The sequence below is a fragment of the Ambystoma mexicanum genome, chromosome 8, assembly GCF_040938575.1.
Source record: "Ambystoma mexicanum isolate Mex_15411 chromosome 8, UKY_AmexF1_1, whole genome shotgun sequence".
Lineage (NCBI taxonomy): Eukaryota > Metazoa > Chordata > Amphibia > Caudata > Ambystomatidae > Ambystoma > Ambystoma mexicanum.
In genome coordinates, this window is record NC_090929.1 from 500,669,079 (window position 1) to 500,692,421 (window position 23,343).

The window sequence follows — 23,343 nt, forward strand, 5'->3', positions numbered from 1 at the left end:
TTGGATCTAGGTGCAGTGTCTCTGCACACTCCCCACTTCAAGAACAAAAGAGCACGGGGAGCAGATTTTGTGTCACCGTTCCTACACTCTAACTTCTGCCAGCCACCACCAGAAAAACAAGATTACCCTGCCTTCTGAAAACTCTTAAAAACGAGGCTTTTTGATAAATATGACTAATTCTTATGGTTACCTTTCTCCCAGTATCTTTGTACCAAAAGCTGGGATACCCCAGAGTCTCGGTGTTACAGAAATGTTATAAACAGTGTTTGCTAGATGTACTGGAGCCTTTCAGTATCGATCACCATGTCAGTTTGTGGTTGGAAGATTTACTACAGACTTTAAAAGTATGACCTCAGGATAAGGGGAGGGAAGATGGATGGATCCATTGGTTTTGGGAATTTGTCCCCGTTACCCCACTGTTTTTACACAGGTTTATAGCTTTTATCATCTTGTTTTGCAATACCAGGAGCAGTGTTTCCATTTGATACTGATCAACCTTGATTACCTTTTAAACGCCATTTGATTGGTGCCGCTTGGACTATGATGGAGGTACAATTTTGAACTCTCAATACCCTTTTTGCTAATCTGTTTTCATGACATTTGTTTCAATTTGGTATATATAAATCTAGTGTCATGAATTGTTTGGATTATTTCAAGAATTATAACGAATCACACCCCTGATAAATAGATGAACTCTTGAAATGATTTGGGTTTGATATTGAATACATTTCGTAGCACAACAAAAACCATTGTATTACCTTACTGAGTGAACAAATCTTGAAATCTTTCCGCTAATGTATTTATGAATTTTTAACAAACATATCATACCTTTTGTAATATCATATAGATTGAACAGTTTGGCTTTCATGGGCCTAAGAGTGTGCAGGAGAAAATGATCCCTTCATTGGGAACCTATTTTCCAGGATATATTTGTACAGCCCATGTGCCATGGCTGAGGTTTTTCCCCCCGCAACTGCATCTCTCCTTTTGATTCTAAGACTACATCATTTTACTCTCATACATCTAAACGAAGGTGTGCATAGTGCAGCACATTCGGTATCCCTCTGGAGCTTCACAGGTGTAGTGGCACCTAGCTTGCTTGCATATAGCAGTAGGTGGTAATCGCTGTATCAAAAACAATATAAATGACCGAAAACCATTTGCGTGATGTAGGCGATCGACATCAGCTCCAGCATCTTAAAGGAAGGAGCACTTTCCATAAGTGGATATCGACCTGCAGTCCAGTTACAGTCTCCACCCTACCATGAGCGGTACGAAACAGGTGGACGGGTTAACCTACATAAAAGGCATAAATCTTCAGCAAAACAAACAGTGATTCTGTCGCACAGTGCTACATTGCTCAGTGATTAGACATGGATTAAATGAAGCACCCCCACGTGCAGATTGTTAAAGAATTTGGGAGTGGCAAGGACTGTGTGGCTGCGGACTGACAAGTGCACTGAAAGAGTAAAACAGGCAAAAAAAAAACAGTTTCTCCTGCGAAGGGGGCAAGCACCTTTACATTGTGCCTTGAAAACAGCTTGTAAAATGGTACATTTACAGTATATGAATCAGTTTGGACTTCAGGATTTTACACGCAAACCATATTAAAATGCTTCAGAGGAATTGTCAAACCATTGGTAATATTTCTGTAATGCTACTTTGATGTTCCACAATCCTTTTGTAAATCAGAGTCTTTCATGTAGAGCTTTTATAAATGTATCTAGTCCACACAGAGATTGACAGTACTTTTTACTAGCACTATAGTTACACTAATTTGTAGGACTGAGGCATGCATCCTAAAGTTAAGTCTTGTAGATGTTTGCAAGTTTCTAAAATGTATTATAACTTTACTCACTAAAAAGGAAGCAGCAAAATGCAGCCTTCCCTCTGCGGCATGCAGGCACTCTTCCAAGCTAAAACTACACAGATTCTATTTGAATTGATGGTGTAAGCGCACCTGTAAAAAGTGGAATGTGTTGCATGCATGAACGCAAATATGAGGAACGATTTTAAAATAGTCAACCATCTGGAAGTTGTGGCATTGGAAAATGGGTGTTTATTCTTGGTAATACGATCCTCAACGCTATTGAAAATATTTCCTGGTCCATATAAATTAAATTTCCCAAAACCTTGTTCTCCCAAGTAGTTTCAACCAGATGAGAAATAAATAGTGTAGACTTAGAGAAACAAGTCCAGGATCTTGTACTATACATTCAGTTGTACACTACTGAGAACTACTAGGATGAGTTCGCCAACCAGCAGATCCGACAGTATATTGTCCTAGAGAAACCTCGAGAGACCTCATAAGCAGCCTACAAGTATTGCTGCAATATCAGGCTCTGCACACTTCCTCCTCCAGAGGAGGCGTCCATTCCAACACAGGCAAGCAGTCCGTAAGACTTCTCTGGGTGAGAATTCTAGTTTAAGATGCAGGGGTCTAGAGACTATGACAGAACACCCTTTCATGTCACATCCACATTGGAAAGATTAAATATCGAATGGAGCGGTGTAATGTCAACTCCAGTTATACATAGCTTTAGTAGTGTGAGGGGTGGCAGTAGGCTGCCAAGGTCCAGGCAATAACATGTTTTACTGTTTCACTTAATTTGTTTTCCTGCTACGTTTCCCTGTGAAGTGCAATGTCACCAGAGGAATCCATACACCAAAGGAATACCGCTCGATTCAAACCCAAATCTGAAACAACTGTTGTACCAATGGAGTCAGTTGTGGGCCCTTTGTGCCCCTTTCTCATCAAGTCTAATGTCATAATTTCATACCCCATAAATCTGTGTGGCGTTGACGTAGCCTTCCTTCTGTCTTGGTAATGCCATGGCCCAGCCAACAGTGCATTCAAGACAAATCACAACTATCATGGCGAGGGAGGCTGCACTTCAAGAAAAGGCCAATGGGAACAAAATTGAGTAAAGCGGGGTGAAGGGGTGGGTTAGAGATGTAGTTCTAGGGGACCAATCTGCAGACTGCATGTATACCGAGTTACCAATCTGCTTAATTCGAGCACTTTCCACATTGTGATTACATTATTAATTATTGCAAGAAATGTTGCTTACCTGTATGCCCAGCCAGTTCACGGCTCACACGAACATTTCCTTCACGGGTTTTCAGGTTATAAATGGAACAGATGTTATCAAGACCACCACAGGCCACGTAGTTCCCAGAAGGAGCATATGCACAGGTCATGACCCACGACGAGCGTAAAGGGATGGCGTGCACCTACACAAAATATTAGAGATCATGCTATTCATCTATTGATTTGGAAAAAACATTTCGGAGTCGCGGCTCCATAAAAGTTTGATTATTTTTATCATACAGTGACAGTGAATAAAATATAATCAATTAAACATTAAATACAAATAAGTTAAAATAGCACAAAGACCTACAAAAAAAATCAGTAAATCGTCTAAGCAGTACATCTCTCAATTTGTGCTGGTGTAGGTGTAGATCACATGTGCTCAATTTAGCTACAGAATAGCACAAAAGCATCAGGCAATGTTAACATCTTAGAGAGCAGGTCTACATTGTGTAAAGTCCTTTCCCACGAGCATAGATGGGTCGAACATAAATAGAACGTGCATTAGTGGCTCTACTTCACCAGTGTCGCAAGGACAGCACGTTTTCAATGCATCCATGCCCAACCATCTTCCAAAAGCCCATAAAATGGGTGGGGCCTTTGACTTAAATCTACTTAATAAAACAGGATGGCATTTTATTGTGACTGGTGTAAAGTTAAAAGTTTGCCAAGTAATTGGTATAAAAGAAGACATTCCACTGTCAATCTTTGTTAACGTTTACAACTTCCTCGTACGATAAAGGTTGGTAATGAGTAATTCATTAAGTGCTAATTTAGCATCCACCTGATGGAGCCGGGCTGTCAAAACAATCTGGCTAGACAGTTGCATTTAACCGTCTTTTTGTATGCGAGAAACGGGAAGCAAGGCTTTCTTGATCTTACTTAAGCGTGGGGATAGAGTGCAGCGACAGTCTTTACATTAGTCTAAAAAGAAAGCAGCAAAGGTTTATGCCGACAGGCAATTTCGTCAAACTAACCTCTGAATGAATAGTGCACATTGTCGTCCGTAGTTCATAAAAAAATCATTTTCTACTTTTCGATTAGTCCAGCTTTCACAGAACCGCAGACACCAGCACCATATGCAATATTTTTCTATATTCTTTAACCAAAAATAAAAGGGGGACGATACAGTAGTCTCAATATACCACCATTAGTTGGAAGAAGGGGCGAGGCAGTTATGGCGCATGTTTTAGGGAGAATTCTCTGTTAAGGCTAATTTCCCAAACCTAGTGAGTCCCCCAGCAGCTTTGCTGGATTTTTGGTTTTTTTTTTCTCCTGCTAAGAGTGAGACTCTTTTTCTCCCACTCTTAAGCATGATTTGAGAATGTCCTTTGACTATGTAATGTGTTTTATGGGATTTGGGGTCTTTTACTCCATAGGGCTTCATGTGTTTTTGGTATGTGTGTTACACAGCACCCTCAGTGCAGTAACACAGGGGTGTCATAGTGACCCCCAAACAGACTCCATACCCTGGGACTGACTACTGTCTCCCAGGGCATGTAAAGTCACCATCGGCTTTACTAGTCTCAAATTGTGAACAGAACCAGTACAAACCATCATATTGTGGAAGTACTGGTAGGGGTAATTCGATTGCCCCTGGATCTGTTTTCCAAGGGGGCACTGTCCAGTCCCCCCCCCCCCCCTTGTCGAGTTTCTGGTTGGTAGCAGTGGATAACACGCAAAATATTCCACCGGAATATTTCCTACGGGATTTTCCCTTTCATTTTAAATGCACCACTTTTTGGTGCAATGTTAAAGATACCGCCAGGTTATTTAACATTTATTCCCCGGTTGGGTCTTTTTGCCAGGACTCAGTTTTAAAATGGCGTTTGTGTTCGCCTCTGAAACTCTAACCCAAGTCAAGCCCTTTGTTGCACTTTTTGGCGGGCTTCTCCACAGAAGCCCTCCAAATAGTGCTACTCTGTCTGGGGTCAACAAGATGTGTGGAAGGGGGATTAGGCACCCTGGACTGAGTTGCCTTGGCAACTCAAGTCGCACTCTTGTGTGATTGGCCCAGTGGTGAGCCGCCCGGCTCACCACTTAGCATGTTTGAGTGACAGCTAGTCTGATGAATGGGGGTTTGCTGAATAAAAGCAGGGCTTTGGGGACTGGCACTTCAGAAGTCGCCACAGGACCTAAAGAATCCGAATAGGGGAGAAGCTGAGCCATCTACGACGACACCACCGGTGGAGCCCTGCTGTACGAACTCACCACTTCCCCGACGACAGAGGATATCTTCTTCCAGGAGAGTCTCCTTTGAGCTGGTGGGACCAACCAGTTCGCCTTTTTCGCCTTCCTGGATCGTCTCGTGGTTGAATCGCCCGTGTCAAGCACCCCGGCGGCCGGATAGCCACGCTTCACCACTACAGCGTATAAAAGGGTCGTACCTTTTAACCGGGAGACTCCGCGGCTGGTCTCTTCCCTGGCAGTGCAACGACCTCCAGTTTTCCTCCACGTCGAGATCATCTCTTCCTCTGGACGAAGCCCCGTCTTGCACCCGCTGCCAGGAACAACTGCCCCTGCTGGAGCTTTCTCGCCATTTCAGGTACTGTGTCCCGCCTGGTCTCCCTTGCAACAGATTGTCCAAGGTGTCATGTAAATCCTTGACTCTCTATCCTGGGGTGACCTCGGACCTGCTAACTTTACCTTTCTGAACTGATCCAACCTCTTGACTTTTCTGCAAAGACTGAGTGCATTTCCACTGTGTGATCTTGGGCACATTCCGCCTTGCTCTCTCCAAGAGTGGGCCTGGCCTATGAACGTTTTGCTATACAGTAGACCCTGCCTTTCTTGACTTGCTGTGGTTTCTTGAAAGTGTTGGTACTGTGTTATTTTCCTATTCTGCCTTTTCTCTCCTGTTTTAAACAAATTATTGGAGTGCCATCTACCATTACGCGCTCGCCTCTGTTTTGCTAAATAAGTGGTGTCTTAACCTAGACTTGTTGAATAATTAACTAGGGAGGTGTATATACATATAATGACTGAACTCGCTTGACCTATTAGTGCCAGTTTATTTTTACAATTGTGTTTTTAAATAAATGATATGACAATGCATTACTTACCGTAAAAGCATTTCTGATGGTTGTATCTGCTTAGATTCACATGCTGTGCATAGGTCCGACATCCAGTGGTCACTGCGGAGTATTGCATTTTGTTTTTTGTAGTCGAAAAGGGACGTCGACAAGGCGTGTCTGAAATACTATCCCTATAGTGACGTGCGTTGTACCCACAATCCCTCACGCGTCGAGGTACCTCTGTTTGTATTTTTCTGCCCTGAGGGAGCCTTCTAGACGTGAGTGAGTACAGAAAAGAGAGATATAAAAGGAAGTCTATGTTCCTTCCATCCGAGCGGGGAGGAAGGGTGGGCGCATGTGAATCTAAGCAGATACAACCATCAGAAATGCTTTTACGGTAAGTAATGCATTGTCTTCTGATGTTTGTTAATCTGCTTAGAATCACATGCTGTGCATAGACTAGCGAGCAGTACCCGGAGTTGGCGGTGGGTTATGAGAAGGAACAGTAGAGAAAAGATGTCTTAATACTGCCTGTCCCACCTGGGAGTCAGATCTCGAGTGTGCATCTAGACAGTAGTGTTTTGTAAAGGTGTGCACAGAACTCCATTTAGCCGCTTTGCAGATGGACTCAAGGGGAACATTTGCAATGAATGCTATGGACGCCCCCGTGCCTCGAGTAGAGTGTGCTCTAGGCTTAAAGGGCAGTTCTCTCTTAGCAAGAGTATAGCAGAGAGTGATGCATTGAACAATCCATCTAGAAATAGTGGACTTTGAAACTGCATCCCCTTCTCTTCCTGCTGCCACCGAGACGAAGAACTGATTAGTCTTCCTCAGTGGTCTGGTTCTTTCCATGTAGAACATGACCGCTCTGCGCACGTCTAGTGTGTGCAGAGTTTTTTCTCCCAAGTTGGAAGGATTTTGAAAGAACGTTGGCAGTTCTATAGACTGGTTTACGTGGAATTTCGATATGAATTTCGGAGCAAACCTTGGGTGCGTGCGTAGAACCACTTTATCTCTGTGAACTGTAAGGAAGGGGTCTAGAACAGAAAGAGCCTGTAGTTCACTTACTCTCTTATGGAGGTGATAGCTATAAGAAAAGCAGTCTTAAGAGTGAGGTGTTTAAGAGATGCTTTGTGCATGGGCTCGAATGGTGAGCCCATGAGTCTGGTAAGTACCACGTTAAGGTCCCATCCGGGAGCTGGGTCAGCTATCGGGGGGGGTGTATTCTTTTTACTCCCTCCATGAAGGCCTTTATAACAGGGATCTTCCACCACGACACTGAGTTGGGAAGTGGTGTATGCAGAAAGTGCCGCTAGGTGGACTTTAATGGAATTGAACACTAGACCTGAATCCAATAAGTGGGTCAGGTATAGAACAATATGTGTGGGAGAGCAGTCAATCGGGTTGATGCTTCTTCCCCTGCACCAGATGACAAATCTCTTCCACTTGCTAGAATAGCAGTGGCGAGTGTTAGATTTTCTGGCTTCCCTGAGGATGTCCATGCATCTCTGCGGGAGCTGTAGATGTCTGAATTCTATGATCTCAGGAGCTAAGCTGCTAAGTTCATGTTCTGGGGGCATGGATGCAGAGTCCTGCCCTTGTCTTGTGACAGCATGTTGTACGGGCAGGGGAGTTTCACTGGGGGAGATAGAGACATCTCCATCAAGTGAGCGAACCATGGCTGTCGGGCCCACATTGGGGCCACCAGTATCATGGTCACTTGTTCCTGGTGCATCGTGTGCACCACCTTGTTGAGAAGGGGAGTCGGGGGGAAAAGCGTAAACAAATTTCCCTGACCATTGTATCGACAGACCGTTCCCCTTGGATTGGTTCTGGGGGTACCTGGAGGCGTAACTTTGGCATTGTGAGTTCTCCAGGGTTCAGAACAGGTCTATTTCTGGGAATCCCCATTGTGTGAAGACGTTGAAGACAATGTCTTCGTGTAGTCGCCATTCGTACTCTTCGGGCAGGGGGAAATCTCTGCTGAGTTTGTCTGCCAGCAGATTGAGTTCCCCTGGTACATGTTGTGACAGTAGGAACATGTTTGGTTTGAGAGCCCACTTCCATATATTTTGGGCCAGTTTGGACAGTCCTGGAGAGTGGGTGCCCCCCTGCTTGTTGATGTAGTACATGGCTGTGGTGCTGTCTGTAAGGACCATCACTGTTCTGCCTTGTAGGTGTTCCTGGAAGGCCTTTAGCGCCTTGAACACAGCTAGTAGCTCCAGTAGATTTATGTGTTTGGATGCTACGTTCGGAGTCCACACTCCGTGAGCAGTCTGATGGGTAGGTGAGCCCCCCATCCTGTGAGGGATGCCTCTGGTTAGAGTGGCTTCCGCCGCGGGTGTGGCAAAGGGTTTCCCTTTTTCCAGGTTTTCCTTTGTCCACCACCGTAGCGAGAGAACCAAGGCCTGCGAGACCACCACTAGATCGTCCCATAGTCCGCTGGCCTGACACCACTGGCTGTTGAGCCACTCTTGCATGGGGCGCATGCGCAGGCGCGCGTGAGGTGCCAAATAAATACACGACGCCATCATGCCTAGCAAGCGCATTGCTTTGCGTACCGTCACCTCTCGACCGGTCACATATTGAGGGATCTGAAACAGCATGTTTTGGACCCTCTCGTTGGAGGGGAAGACGAGGCCGTTCTTTGTTTGAATTAGAGCCCCTAGGAACTACTTGATTTGGCTGGGGTCTAGGCTGGACTTCTTTTCGTTGATGGAGAAGCCCAACACGAACAAAAGGTCTACAGTCTTTTGGGTATTGGAGAAGCATGTTTCGTAAGAATCTCCTGTCATGAGCCAGTCGTCGAGGTAAGGGTAAACTGGGATGGACAACCTGCGCAGGTGGGCCGCTGCCACTGCCAGCACCTTCGTGAATACCCTTGGTGCCGATGCTATGCCGAAGGGTAGCACTCTGAACTGGTAGTGTTTGCCCTCTATCATGAACCTGAGGTATTTTCTGTGCGCTGGCAACATTAAAATATGAAAGTATGCATCTTTCATGTCTAATGTTGTCATGTAATCTCCCTGTGATAGCAGTGGGATCACTTCCTGTAAGGTCACCATACGAAACTTTTGGGGTTTGATAAACTTGTTCGCTGGGCGCAGATCTAATACAGGGCGCATGGTTAGATCCTTTTTGGGTACAAGGAAGTACACTGAATAAATACCTTCCGTTACCTGAGATAGAGGCACGACCTCTATGGCTCCTTTTTCCAGCAGTTGTTGTACTTCTTGGAGAAGGATGGCAAGGTGTTCCGGTGTCATGCGTCGTCCCCTCGGGGGTCTGTATGTTGGGGAACTGTTGAATTCGATGCAGTATCCGTGGGTTACGGTGGAAAGTACCCAGCGGTCTGACGTTATACCCTCCCATGCTGGAAGAAAGGATGTTATCCGGCCCCCGAACGGTGTTGCATGGGAGGGGACGCGAATCTTCGCGTCACTTGGTGTTGTTGGGGGCTTGGGAGCCTCTGGGGGTGGATCCCCGACCTCTTCCTTTGCCCCGGCGCTGGCCTCTTTGGCTGTACTGCCCACTATTGGTCTGGAAATTGGAGGCAGGGTACTGTTGCTGCTGATTCTGCTGTTGGCGTTGGCCACGAAAAAAGCGTTTGTTGCCATAGCCGCGTCTGGTAGTGGGCTTAGAGATCTGGTCAAGAGTTTTGATAGTATCGAACTCTTTTTTTAGCCATCTCCAGAGCCTCATCCACCGCTTTCCCGAAGAGGTTAGAGTCTTCAACAGGTTTATTTATTAAAGACGCCTGTGTCTCCGGTTTGAATCCTGAGTTGCGCAGCCATACATGGCGTTTTAGGAGTATTCCCTGAACCAGGGAACATACCGCTGTCTCTGCAGCATCCAGAGAGTTTTTTACAATACTCTGGTTGACCTGGGTTCCTTCGCCAATAGTTGATAGCAGGCGTGTATGTAGTGGTTCCGGCGCTTCTTCGGCGTCTTTGCGCAGTTTGGCCCACTGTGCGTCCGCATAGCTAGCGAGCAAAGAATTGTTGTTCGCAATTCTTGCCGAAAAGGCAGCCGAGGATGTAATTCTTTTTGCAAGGGCATATAACCTCTTGCCCTCCTTGTCAGGTGGTGCCTCACTGGTGGAAAGTGGTACTCCTACCCTCTTCCTTGTATTAGTTACTACCAGGGAATCCGGAATGGAATGTCCCCTGATGTACAGCGGGTCTGAGGGTGAAGGAGTGACAAGTTTTTCAATTCTAGGATTAACCCCTCTGATTAGTGCGGGTGTGGACAGCGAAGGGATGATTCTTCTCTTCACCGAAGAGAGGAGGGGAATGGTCTGGCTGACCGGGGGTTTCTCCTTAATTACTCTTTCCACAAAGTCTAATTCAGGAGAGAGCTCCCCAGTGTCCAGTTCGAAATGTGCTGCCGCTCTGCGCAACAGGGCATTGAATGTGGGCTGATCGTCAATGGGAGACGTGTTTCTAACAGGTGAATTGTCAGGAGGATTTAGGTTCAGGACATCAGTGTCGGAATATACTGATGGGGATTGCCAGGGGTGAGAAGGTCCTTTTTCTGGATCTTCTCCGAAGCCTTCTCCTACCATGTCTGGGCTGTCTTCCAGACCTTCCTCCTGGTTCCGTCCCTCTTCATAGTCCATAAAATCATCCTCCTCTTCCAAGTAATGTTCCTCCCCAGTGAGATCATACACCTTATGGAAGTCTGAGGCTGTGTCCTGGTGGGGATTGACTAGTCTCGGATATTTGGCCCTGGGGTCCTCCTGAGGCCCTTCTCTTGTTCTCTTGGGAGTGGGAGGGTTCTGGGTATTCATAAACCTCTCCATTTTCTCCATGCAGAGATGGAGCCTTTCCATGGTTTCATGGGGTACCCCTGAGCGGTCTAGCGGGGGAAAAGTAGTGTCATCTAGTTGAAAACTGCTCGACCTCTCCCATAACGTCGAGGAAAGTGTCCCGTCGCCCTCCGAAAAGCCTTCAGGTGTGCTGGGGGTCCCCTCGACTGAAGGGGGTAGTCCCTGCCTTTCTTCGGGCTTTTTCGGCGTGTCTTTCGACCTCTGCGTAGCGCTCGACGTGTCTTTCGGCGTACGCTTCTGGGCGTCGGCTACCGCGATCCTCGCCAAGCTCTCAGCGACTCGTTTGTCAGCGGAGGGCTGTGGTTTCGACGTTACGGGTGTCGATCGCTCTACGGCGGCATGCGCTTTCTGCTGATGCGTGCCGGCCGATGATTTGGGGGCGGCGCCCTTATTTGCCGAAAGCCCAGTCGCTGGTCGCGGTTGCGAGAGGGGCTTCGAACCCGAACGGTCCGAGGAGGCCGCCGGTGGAACCTGCGTCTCCTTGGGCGCTGATGCTCTCTTCGCCTTCGACGAAGAAGAGCCATGGGTTGTGTGCTTATGTGTGGTCTTGTGTGCGTCAGTGTCGCCGGGGTGTTCATCCCCATAAGCAGGGCGTGAGCCGAGCCCGTCGGGTCCGGGGACAGACGACGAAGCGCGCGAGCGCTCTTTAGGAGGGGTTTTCGACTTCCGTAGCGGAGGTCGTGTTATCACGTTCCTCGTCACTGTCGGTGGTAGCAGCGGTGGGTAAAGCATCGGCCTTCGACATAGCATAGGCCGCCCACCTCTTGACCCTACGGTCTTTTAGAGTCTTTGGCTTAAGAAGCCGACAAGCCGTGCAACCCTCCTCTTTGTGATCGAGGGGCAAGCAGCGGTTACACCGTGAATGCTTGTCCTTCCAAGTAAACTTGCCCTTGCAAAGCGGGCAAAACCTAAAGGGTGTCCTCTCCTTAGCCGAGGCAATAAATCGTGATAAACACCCCAAGGGAAAGGAAGGGGAAAAGGAAAGGCATTCTCAGAAAAGAACCAGAGATGTCCCACGACCCCACTCTCCGTACTGTATATGGCCTGCGAGGCCAGGCCACGTGTTCGGCAACGCCGAAGGATCTCCTCCGCTCGTCCCCTCCGTCGAAGATCTTGCTCGGCGGAGACAGCTTCACAACTGCGTCGAGGGAGGGATCGATATGTTCTATATTAAATAGGAAAAACGACCAAAGGTCAAGGAGATGAAATCTGTCTCTCGAGGAGCTCCGCGTAAAGGCGACCAGTAGCTGGGTGGAAAAAAACAATCTGAGGGACCTCGACGCGTGAGGGATTGTGGGTACAACGCACGTCACTATAGGGATAGTATTTCAGACACGCCTTGTCGACGTCCCTTTTCGACTACGAAAAACAAAATTCAATACTCTGCAGTGACCACTGGATGTCGGACCTATGCACAGCATGTGATTCTAAGCAGATTAACAAACATCAGAAACTTTTATACCAAAGCTCTGGTCAGTGTTTGCTTGTGCTAGTGTGTTTTTAGCCTTATTGTGTATACTCTATTTACTGCCTAACTCTTCTTGAGAGAAGTCTGACTGCTCAGCCACAGCTACCAGGTAAATCTGGGTGGTGCAAATTGCTACCAATTGGGTTTACTGCTTACTCCTGTGGTCTTAAACTTTTTGCAGTGGTCCCTAAGGGAACTGCACAGGTTTATTCCTAACAGTATGGAGCAGCAATAAGATTAATGTGGCAGCTAGGTAAAGGAAGCAGAAACAAATTGTCAGGTGAGGGGTGTATAGCACAATCTGGAGAGGGGTGTATGTAATCCCTCCAAACCCCAAAAATGGCAGAGGAAGGAGGGAGAAGGGGGCTAACAGCAGCATGCGACATTGCATCCAAATGTTGGTAACCTTTGAGAGGAGCAGCCTGTGATGGGGCACAATTGTATCTGGACCAGAATACGCATGATACATTTGCAAACAACGGATCCCAAAGCTAATTATTTGCCTATTCCGTCGTTATCCTGAAAACTGGGTAGGTTTGTAGACTAGGCCACCTTGGTGCACCACTGATCAGAATCCCCATCTTTAAATGGTTATTCAACTTTGGAAAGGAAATGCATCAGCACGTTCCAGTCGCTGAAGAGGCCAGAGTTGAGCTTTGTATTCAACACTTCACTGGTATTGTGACTTGTGGGGAGTTGTGCACTCAATTATGCTGGTGTTTAACACACAAACTCAACTATTACAGATAGCTTGGATTCATTTTAAGCAGCTTCTTTCAAGATCATAGTACGTCTATGTTTCGGATAAAGGAACCTTTCTTCGGGTAATACGGTTAAACGGAAAAGACCCAAATATTTCAGACAAATAATCCTAATCATGATAAAAAAGAAAAGTTACAAACTTGTCAAGTGATCTAAGAAAAATACTCATTGGAACGACATTGCGTAGGCACTGCATCTGACTCGATGGTGAACTCAGCCACATGACAGATTCTACTTCCACTAGCAGAAAAAAAAAAACACTAAACACAAAGAAATGCCTCTTTTCCAAGTGACTCAAATCGTGTGAATTTGAATCCCAAGAGTTTATTAAAAGAATATATTATGCTGGGTTTTTAAGCAAATTTGTGGACTTTTCTACGGTTAGCCAATTCGTTTATTATTGCATTTTTATTCATTAACATCTCACTCTGAATCCCAACGTCTGTGTGGAGTGAAATTACATTTTATTTTCATAAGCCATTTTTGTAGGAAGGAGGGAATGGGAGCAAAGGAGAAGGAAAAGTGTTATCATAAGAGTGTTTGTTGTGTGCATTGGAGGGGGCTGGTGGGCAAATATGTGTGGGTATGTGTCTGCTTATCAGGGCAGAGGAGGGAGTTCACAATACATTTAAAGCGGGAAGGAAAAGGGGAATGGGCGTTTTCCTCCTGTTTTAAAGGGTAAGTGTACGTGGGTTCAAGGAGAGGGTGAAACCTCCTGGAAATTGATATTCACGAATATTGAGGGCCGTTCCAAATCAGGTGAAAAATCTGCCTTTTTGGAATTCAGGCTTCAATATTTGAAAATATTACATGGACCACCGAAGTCTGATGGCGGTTAATTATCATCACTTCCTCTATCCTTAGCTGAAACATTTTCAACTTTCCAATAATCAATATTAGTAAGTTGCATTAGCACTTAGTAAAAATGTATACTCAAAATCGTTCTACATTTGTGATTTCTGTAAGCATGCATCTCTGACTAGAGGATCAAAAGGTTTTAGTTCATGAACTTATTAGGATTTCGTTTATGACTTGCTTTGCTGTGTAAAAGTCTAGAGTGATTATGTTCTAACACCTAATATGTTGACTTCATGATCTGTTCATGCAAGATGCATTGCTACTTGCTGTATTGTTACCGCGAACAGGATTTCCATTCACAAGAAATGCACCTATGTGTTTTATGCACAGATAATTGCAGCTTGCCCAACTCAAACAGATTCATCACACCAGTGCCATATGGTAATGCCTAGACTGTTGCATCTTATGGCAAAGACTGCCAAATTAGATTCAGAACTCCTGCAGACCTTTAGTTTAGGTACCAATCTTGCCATTTATACTTTCCGCACTTACTGAAGAGCTCGTGTAGCCATTGAGTTACTTTATCAATTTAAGCCAGCCAACACCACCTTGTGGATACTTGTTCTATCACCCAAAAATGCATCTGAACTACATTATGATTATTTCTCTGATAGTGTAACTGAATTTTATTTAAGTAATGCTCTATGATGCATCAACCAAGGTATTCACCGTAGTGACAATCTTAGTTCTAGTCCTTCATCCCCTTTCCTCCATACTTTTGGGACATGGTCCGTTGGGACCAGAGCAGTTTTTGAACAATCAAAAATGTCATTGTCCTTTTATTTTTACGCCTCGCCCAGAGCATCACACTTTAGCCCTTTTCTATCGCCAAAGTCAACAGACAATTTGGCTAAGAGGGGAAGGCGGGCAGGCGTATGGCGGAAAGGGGACTATGGAGGAGTAAGATGGTCACTACCCTGAGTAACTGTTATACTCCTACGTCCCGTTCCACCATACTTTTGGGAGATTCCCAAGCACTGATTTATGAAACGGGTGGATGGAAAATTCCCTTACAGAAAGGTTTTTAAAGCACTGCCTGTCCAAACTGGGAATCAGTCTGGGGACTGAGATCAAGGTGATAGTGCTTACAAAAAGGCTAAGGGAGGGGCCATGTGGCTGTTTTGGCAATGGCCTCCCAGGGAACATTTTTGGAAAGCAAGAGCTGCAGCTTTCCCTCTCTCCAAATGCACGTGTGTGCCCTTTGGAGCTTCAAGGCCTTGTACCGCATAGATTTCCAAAATCCACAAAGTAAACCAACGCAAAATTGAAGCCTTTGAGGCTGGGGATTCCTTAGGATTCCCAAAGGTAACAAAAAAGGTAAGCCTCAGAAGTTGCTTGTTCTTTGAAGGTAAAACCTCAGTGCCCTCCTGACATCCAAATTATAGAGTACTTTCTGCGTCTAAAGCTGGGCCCGGAAAGAAAACCGGCAAGGAAATTGACTGGTTAATGTGAAAATCAGAAACAATCTGTTATGTTATTTAGCGTTTATATAGCGCTCTATATATCATTTGTATGTTCTCAAAGTGCTAGTTGATTGGACGCCCTTTGGGGGACCTTAGTCCAGGTCATTCGAAAGCATAGGGTGCTTGGGTGCACGCAATATGTGAGTATCTGATGCAATTGCCTGAGGGTAACAGCATCCTAACATTAGGTGCAGTGGTATTGAGAGAAAAGTTGAATGTGTGCAGTCTGGTGGTTGGTCTCCGAGACTGCATTCTGGCGCATTAGGCCTATACAGGATGCATGTGTGCAGCTAGGCTGATTTGCTTGTGGGGTTTAGCTGCGTTCCTGCAGGATGCTGAGGTCTTCATGGAGTATTGTTCGTATGTGAACAGCTAGGCTGAAATAGATGGAGGGGTATAGCTGAGCTTTATTGTGTGTTGTTGTGAAGTAGAGAGTGAGCATAGTGATCGGAGAGGTGAGTGTCTGGCGTGGATTTTTATACTTACGAGCCCACTGTTCCAGGATTACATTCGTGTGTTTTGCAGTTGCTGCTCAGAGATAGATATAGGCTCAGCACTATGCATCTCAGGGGCCAGGTTTCTGGGTCACTGGTTGTGGTTTATGGTGGGTTGCAGGATAGGACTAAGTAGGATAATTGGTTATAGGACAGGAGTTATTTCGCACCAACGTAGTAACATCGCTAAAGGATAGGCTGGACAGCTGCAGTTTACAGTCTGCATGTTCTAACACCAAAGAGGGATTGCATCTTAGGTATGTAGTTGGGACAAGGTATTGAGCGTAAGTGTATTATCGGCTTGATGGCGCAAAAGGCTGCTAGGCATGTCTAGTAGACTCAGGAAGTGGATAGTCCGCAATTCTATATCTTAGCGTCTTGCAGGCGCTAAGGTTTTCATCTATGGTATCAATTCCCTAATTCTGTCTTGTTGACTTATTAGTCACTTTCTGTTGTCTCTTTGCTCGGTAACTCCTTGAACATTTGTCTGCAGGCTGTAATTACTTTACAATGTAATGTAATTGAAGTCTCGGTCCATGTTGTTGTTGGGTTTCAGGAAGGAAAGAAGGATGTGCGCGGAGCACCACCTTATCCTTATGAAAGGTCAAAAAAGATGCTCAATAGAAAGGCCTTGTAATTCACTTATTCTTCTGGCTGACGTAACAGCCATCAAGAAAGCCACTTTCCAGGTGAGGAACATGAGCTCTGTATTCGCCAGCGGCTCAAAAGGGTTTGTGACAGATGGTGAGGATAACATTGAGATCCGATTTAGGGTGAGGTGACTTGACCGGAGGAAAAAGTTGAAGTCCAGCGAAATGTCTTTATGCCTGGATTTGTCTGAGGGCAAGAGCAAGCATCTGTGCCAAGATAAGCTCCAATGGCAGACAATTAGGTTCTGCACGACAAAATGTGGATGCCTGAGGCCATTAGATGGGATATACATTAAGTGTTACTCTTAAGAGTGACTAACGTGCTCCTAATCCATAGTCCCCTTTCATCCATTCTGTATGGGCGTCGCTCACTAGGGACGGGAATAGAACCTTTACTAACCAGAAAAATAACACTCCCTTTAAATTTATACGCCTTGGGGGTTCGGCCTTGGGAGCATGTGCTCCCCTAACACCACCCACTGGCGCCACAACTCAGTCCCCTTTGACGTGTCGGCTGTATTGAACTGTTCAACCTCAATGGTCTTATTTTAGAGGGAAGGATGACGGGACGTATGGAGGAAAGGGGTCTATGGACTATGAGTCAGTTAGCCACTCCAGTGAGAAACACTTACTCCTACATCCCCGTCAGCTTTCATCCATCCTGTATGGGCGACTACAACCGATGAAAACTCCCTGGGAGGAGTGCTTGATATCCTATGCAGACAGATTACAGAGGACAGTCTGGCCAAATGCTGTGTCAGCCCTGGCACTGGTATCCAGACAGTACTTGCAGAAGGCCAATGGATTGGCCCATGTCCCCGCTCTGCTGATTGCTTGACACGGTACGTGACATTGGAAGGCAAAAGCCGCTGCCTTGGCCCTTATAGCGTGAGCATGCATGCCCCTTGGGCACTCCTTGCGCTGAGTCTGCCTCTTGGATGGCAGCAGTCACCCATCTGGCTATTGAAGCCTTGAATGCTTGTTGTCCAGGCCTTGAGCCTCCAAACGTGACAACTAATGCGGTCTTGCTAAAAGCCTTGGTCCTATTGAGAATTTTAAAGTTCTTCTGACGTCCAAACAGTGGAGAGCCTTTTCAGCGTCTTCCTTGGGGTTTGGAAAGAAAGTGGGGAGCACAATCTCTTCATTAATGTGGAAAGAGGAAACCCCTTTCAGTAGGAACCTGGGGTGTGTGGGGAGCACGATCTTGTCCCGATGAAACATAGTAGGGCTCGGAAGCCACCAGAACCTGAATCTCACCAACCCTGCAAGCTGAAGTAAGATCCATTAGTAGCACTGTTTTGAGTGTGACCAATTTGATGTTCACTGTGGCCATGGGTTCGAGTGGTTTGTGCGCAAGGGCGCTAAGAACAACGTGAAGATCACAGACTGGTTGCAGGCGTCTGACAGGAGGGTAAAGCCTGGTCAACCCAGCTAGATGCATCTTCAACACCAGATTATCTGAGTTCCTGTATGCAGCAATGGCTTCTAGGTGTGTTCTGCTCCAGTAGCAGGCTGCTAGGGCTAGCCTCTCCGGGCAAGGGAGAATCACCCCCTCCCTCCCCTGCTGCACCAGGAGCGGGCCCTCCCCGAACAGAGGGGACCTCTGGTTGGGCTGACAGCTGCCAGAGGTCTGAGAACTGAAGAGACACTAGGGATGTAACTGTATTACGGTATACCGTTAAAGATACCGTGACCCACTTAATTGAACAATAACAACCGTCACATTGTTTATACCGGTATACTGTTCAGTGTGCTTTTCAATCTGATTTGGAAAGGCTGCAGTAAGCAAGTGCTGCACAGTCTTGGTCTTGCACTGTTGGATGTGCCGTCTGCCAAGTAGTTTTAGTTTGATCAGTTTTTAATGCCATTCCATAAACCACACGTGCCTGACACAAAATCAATATGTTAGCAATAGGAAGAATACAGTACCAAGAAGGAAAAGGGTTTACTTTTTTTTTTAAAGCGCTCACACAGCCTGCGTACATCAAGGCGGTGTTAAAGAAATTGTTTATTTAGTTGTGTAATTTGCGTATTTATAACGCGCTTAAACACCCAGAGGTTTCTAAGCGCTGACCCAGGGAAATCGAACCTGTGTTGCTTCGTGTTGTCTTGCTTCCGAGGCACGCACGTTGCCGCTGAGCTATCCTCCCGGGACTTTGGGTTGGCGGCTTTGGGGTTTATATATTTATAATGGATAATGTTTTCTAAACATATGACGATGGGGGATGTCCCTGGTTCCATCATTGATTTTACATACAATAAGTCACACTGCGAAACGTACTCCTCTTTGTGGGTATTCCCTGCTGCCATACCAAAGGGTAACATGTCTGATTACTGAACACCTTTTGGCCCGGAAGTAAACTAAAGGCTGAGAGAGAGAGACAGAGAAAGCGAGAGAAAGAGAATGAGAGAAAGAGAACAAACATATACTACCATCAAACTCCATTGATCTGTGGCATGTAGGTTATCAAGATGGCAACATGTTCATCTTCACCAGTAGCCAGTGGGTGAGATAAAAGCCTTAATAACCACTTAAGAAAAGCTATTCAGTTTGCTTTGCCAGTTGCAGCAGGGCTTCCCCCTCCTCCTCTCCACACGTGTGTTTGGAGGAAGCAAGGGGTGGCATTATAGTGGAAAGTATGTTGAAAAGGCCAATTCTGGCCCTGGGTGCCTGGTTTTGTTTGTGATGATAAATCTGACAATTTATGACCTTTTAGAAAATATTTGTTAAAATTAGTTAACTCCACCTACTATACCGTGATCGCCATGATATACCGTCATTTGGCAAGAAGGTTATTGTACCGTCAAAAAACTAATAACGTGACACCCCTATGAGACACAGCGGCAAGGATTGTCTGATCTTGCAAACAACCTTGTGGATGAGCAGGGTAGGAGGAAAAGCGTATGGCCACATTCCATCAAGGGGTCAGGAGCTCGGCCCTGAGGGAGCTGCACCCCATTCCACCCCAGGAGGTGTACTGCTGACCAGTCCGGTTGCTCTCAGTCGCAAACAGGTCCATGATCGGGTGACCCCCCACCCAATTGCTGAAAATCTCTTGAAGGACTTGTGTTCAGTGGCCAATCGTAATTGTCAGAGCCCATCCAACCGAGTGTCCGCTTCGAGGTTCGATTCTCCCAGCAGATGCACTGCAGAGATCCAGATGTCCTGCTCAATAACCCACTCCCAAATGCTGAGGGCCAGTCTGCCACGGCGGTGGGATCTGGTGCCCTACTGCTCGTTTATGTAATACATGCACGTAGAGTGGTAGGTCCGAATGCAAACTGCACTGCTCTTACTAAAGCAGGAATGCCTTGAGTGCGAGCCAAATGGCCATCTTTTCCAGCCAGGTGATGTGGTTTTGCTGGTCAGTCTTGGACCAGAGATTCTGTACTTTACGAGTCCCCAGGGAAGCACTCCACCCTTGGAGTGAGTAGTCCATAATCATAGTATGATCCGTCTGAATGTTCAGCCCACAATGAAGTTCGCATCCTGCCCCCACCATGTGAGGTCCTGCTGTAGGAGTGCATGTATAGTGACCAGGGCGCCTTGATGAACCGACTTCTGGTCCCAGGATGCCGGAAAATGCAGCTGAAGCCTCCTCGTTCGCAGCATGGTTTAAGGGGTAGCTAGGAGGCATGCCGCCAGCACTCCTAGCAGGTGCTGGTACCACTAGGCCATAGTTACTGTTCTACTGAGGAAGTGAGCAACTGAAGCTTTGATCGGCACCACCTTCTCAACCGTTGGCAACACCCTCTGCTTCAGAGTGTCCCACAGCAGCCTCAAAAACACCAGAGTGTGTGTAGGGTAGAGCGGAGACTTCTGGAAATTCATTGAGAACCCCAACTCATAGAGTGGAGTCAAGATTCTTCTCACCGAGTACCTGACCTGCTCTGGGGACCCCCTCTCTGACTAACCAGTCATCGAGGAAAGGATACACATCGAGGCCGCCACAGCCGCCACAGCGTTCAGTCTTGCTATTACGGTAGGTTGTGAGACTGAACAGTAGAGAAAAGATGTCCAAGTACTGCTTGTCCCACCTGAGAATCAGAAATAAAATGAGTGCCTAGGCAATAGTGTTTTGTAAAGGTTTGTACAGAACTCTAGGTTGCCACTTTGCAAATGGAGTCTAGGGGAACATTTGCAATGAATGCTATGGAAGCCCCAGTGTCCCGAGTAGAGTGCTCTAAGCTTGAAGGGCAGTTATCTCTTAGCAAGAGAGAAACAGTGTGATGCATTTGACAATCCACCTTGAGATAGCCGATTTAGAGACAGGATCCCCTTCTCTACCAGCTGCTACTGAAACAAAAAATTGGTTCGTTTCTCTCAGTGGTTTCGTTCTTTCCAGGTAAAACATGACTGCCTGCGCACAGCTAGTGTGTGTAGGCTTCTTTCGGCCATGCTAGTGGGATTCTGGAAAAAGGTAGGTAGTTCAATCGATTGGTTCACATGAAACCTCGAGATGAATTTAGGCACAAATCTGGGATGAGTGCGCAGAAATACCTCATCTCTGTGAACTGTAACAAAGGGGTCTAGAACAGAAAGGGCCTGTAGTCGCTAACCCTTCTAATAGAAGTGATAGCTACTAGGAAGGCCGTCTTGTAAGTAAGGTCTTTTAGACTTGCTTTATGCATTGGCTCAAAGGGAAGTCCCATGAGTCTGGTTTAAACCACATTTAGATCCCATCCAGGAGCTGGGTGAGAAATGGGAGGATGAATACTCTTAACCTCTTCCATAAAAGCTTTAATCACCAGTATTGTCCACCACGACACCTGTTGTGACATGGTGTAGGCTGAGAGAGCAGCAAGATGAGCTTTTAGGGAATTGAAGACCAACCCTGTGTCCAACAAATGGGTTAAGTACAGCACAATGTGTGTGGGTGAGCAATCGATAGGATTGACGCCCTTGGTATTACACCAGATGACAAACCGTTTAAATTTGCTGGAATAGCAATGGGGGGTGTTAGGTTCCCTAGCTTCCCTGAGAATGTCCATGCATCTCTGATGGAGCTGAAGGGGGTGGGAGAAGCGTAACAAAATTTCCATGACCATGTTATCCAGAGAGAGTTCCCCTTGGAGCAGTTCTGGGGGTACCTGGAGACAGTCTTGGCATTGGGCGTTCTCCAGAGTTGTGAACAGGTCGATCTCTGGGAAGCCCCATTCTGCGAACACGTTGGACACAATGTCTTCGTGCAGACGCCATTTGTATTCTATGGGCAGTGGGAAATCTTTGCTGAGCACGTCTGCCAAAAGATCGAGTTCCCCTGGAACGTGTTGGGACAAACATCTTGTGTTGGAGAGCCCACATCCAAATGTTTTGGGACAGCTTGGAAAGCGCTGGAGAGCAAGTGCCCCCTTGTTTGTTCAGGTAATACATGGCTGTGGTGCTGTCTGTCTGGACCAGGACTGTCTTCCCTTGTAGATGTGTTGAAAGGCTTTCAGTGCTTTGAACACCGCTAATAGCTCCAGTAGACATGTGGTTGGATGCTACTTGTGGAGTCCACATTCCACATGCTGTCTGCTGAAACAGGTAAGGCGCCCCCCCACCATGTGAGAGGTGAGAGTGGCTCAGGAGGGCGGGGTTACGGCCACGTGCTGTGGCCCTGTGTAAAACTAAAAAGGACATAAATTACATTTTTTATGCTTTTTGACAAGTGCTCTGGTCCCTCCCCGATGGACAGAATGTCCCACAAGTATGGAGGAAAGTGGACTATGGACTAGAAGTGTCACTACGGTGAGTAACTTTTTTACTCGTCCATGGAGGAGTAGAACAAGTCCCCCGCCCTCGAATGGTAGGTCGAGGATCCTGTCCTGAACATCAGGATTGGATCTGGTTGCCTTGAGCCATGCGTCTCACGTTGGTTGCCACACAGATAGCCCTGCTCGCAGTATCTATGTGCGCCACTGTGGACTACATGATGTCCTGTGCTACGAGTTTCACTTCTGCAGTCCTGCCTTGAAAGAGGCAGGTTTGTCAGCTGTAATATCCGGAAGCAAGTCTGCCATCTCTCTCCACAGCCGTTGTTAGTCGCATCCAGGATGGCGTTGGTATTGGCCTGCCTGAGGGGAAGTCCAGCGTTTGAGTAGACCTTTATGTACGCCTCAAGCAATTTCTCTTGCTTGCCCAGCAAAGCTGAAGTTGGGATGCTCGTGTTTGAGGTCTGTGGCTTCGCAATGACTGAAGACAGTGGCTAGGGGTGCACTGACCAGAGCAGAATCTCTCCACTTGCCTGAACTTTGCATCTAGCCTTTTTTTTTTGGTTGATTGGAGTGGGGCTCGAGACATCACTTCTTCGCAAAGGCCTCCACATACCTCTGTAATGGCATGCCATATCTGGATTCTGCTTTGATGGTGAGCACTCCCCCCCCCCCCCCCAATACTCCCCAGACTCCGGCAGCTCCCTCTGGGGCTGAGGAATTCCCAGATGACCAGCTAACCCGGCAATCCCATCATCGAATGCCCTCACCAAAGGAGTGTCCTGCTCCTCCTCATCTTGTTGATCACCTGTGTTAGACGGGCTAATGGGTCCACAGGTGTTCGTTCTGCTACTGAAGAAGGCCCAGGTGCTGGAGCTGGGAGTGTACAGGAATTACTGGAGGCATGGGCAACAATGGTGGTGAAGGAGGTAAAGGCTGTGTGGGCACTGGCTGGGGTGGCAGTGACCACATGAGAGTCAAAAACGTAAAGATCCTTGCAGCCGTGCTGGGTGCGATCCTA

The 23,343-nt window shown here is 46.7% G+C and overlaps 1 protein-coding gene across 3 annotated transcripts in view; it reads right to left on the reverse strand.

Annotated features, from left to right (window-relative positions):
* Positions 1 to 23,343, reverse strand: part of GNB1 (G protein subunit beta 1) — an 805,062-nt gene that overhangs the window by 307,094 nt on the left and 474,625 nt on the right. For all 3 annotated transcript variants that reach the window (XM_069610167.1, XM_069610168.1, XM_069610166.1), the window contains exon 6: positions 3,072 to 3,234. In XM_069610167.1, the coding sequence (XP_069466268.1) occupies positions 3,072 to 3,234 (163 nt within the window). The remainder of the gene's footprint in view (positions 1 to 3,071; positions 3,235 to 23,343) is intronic.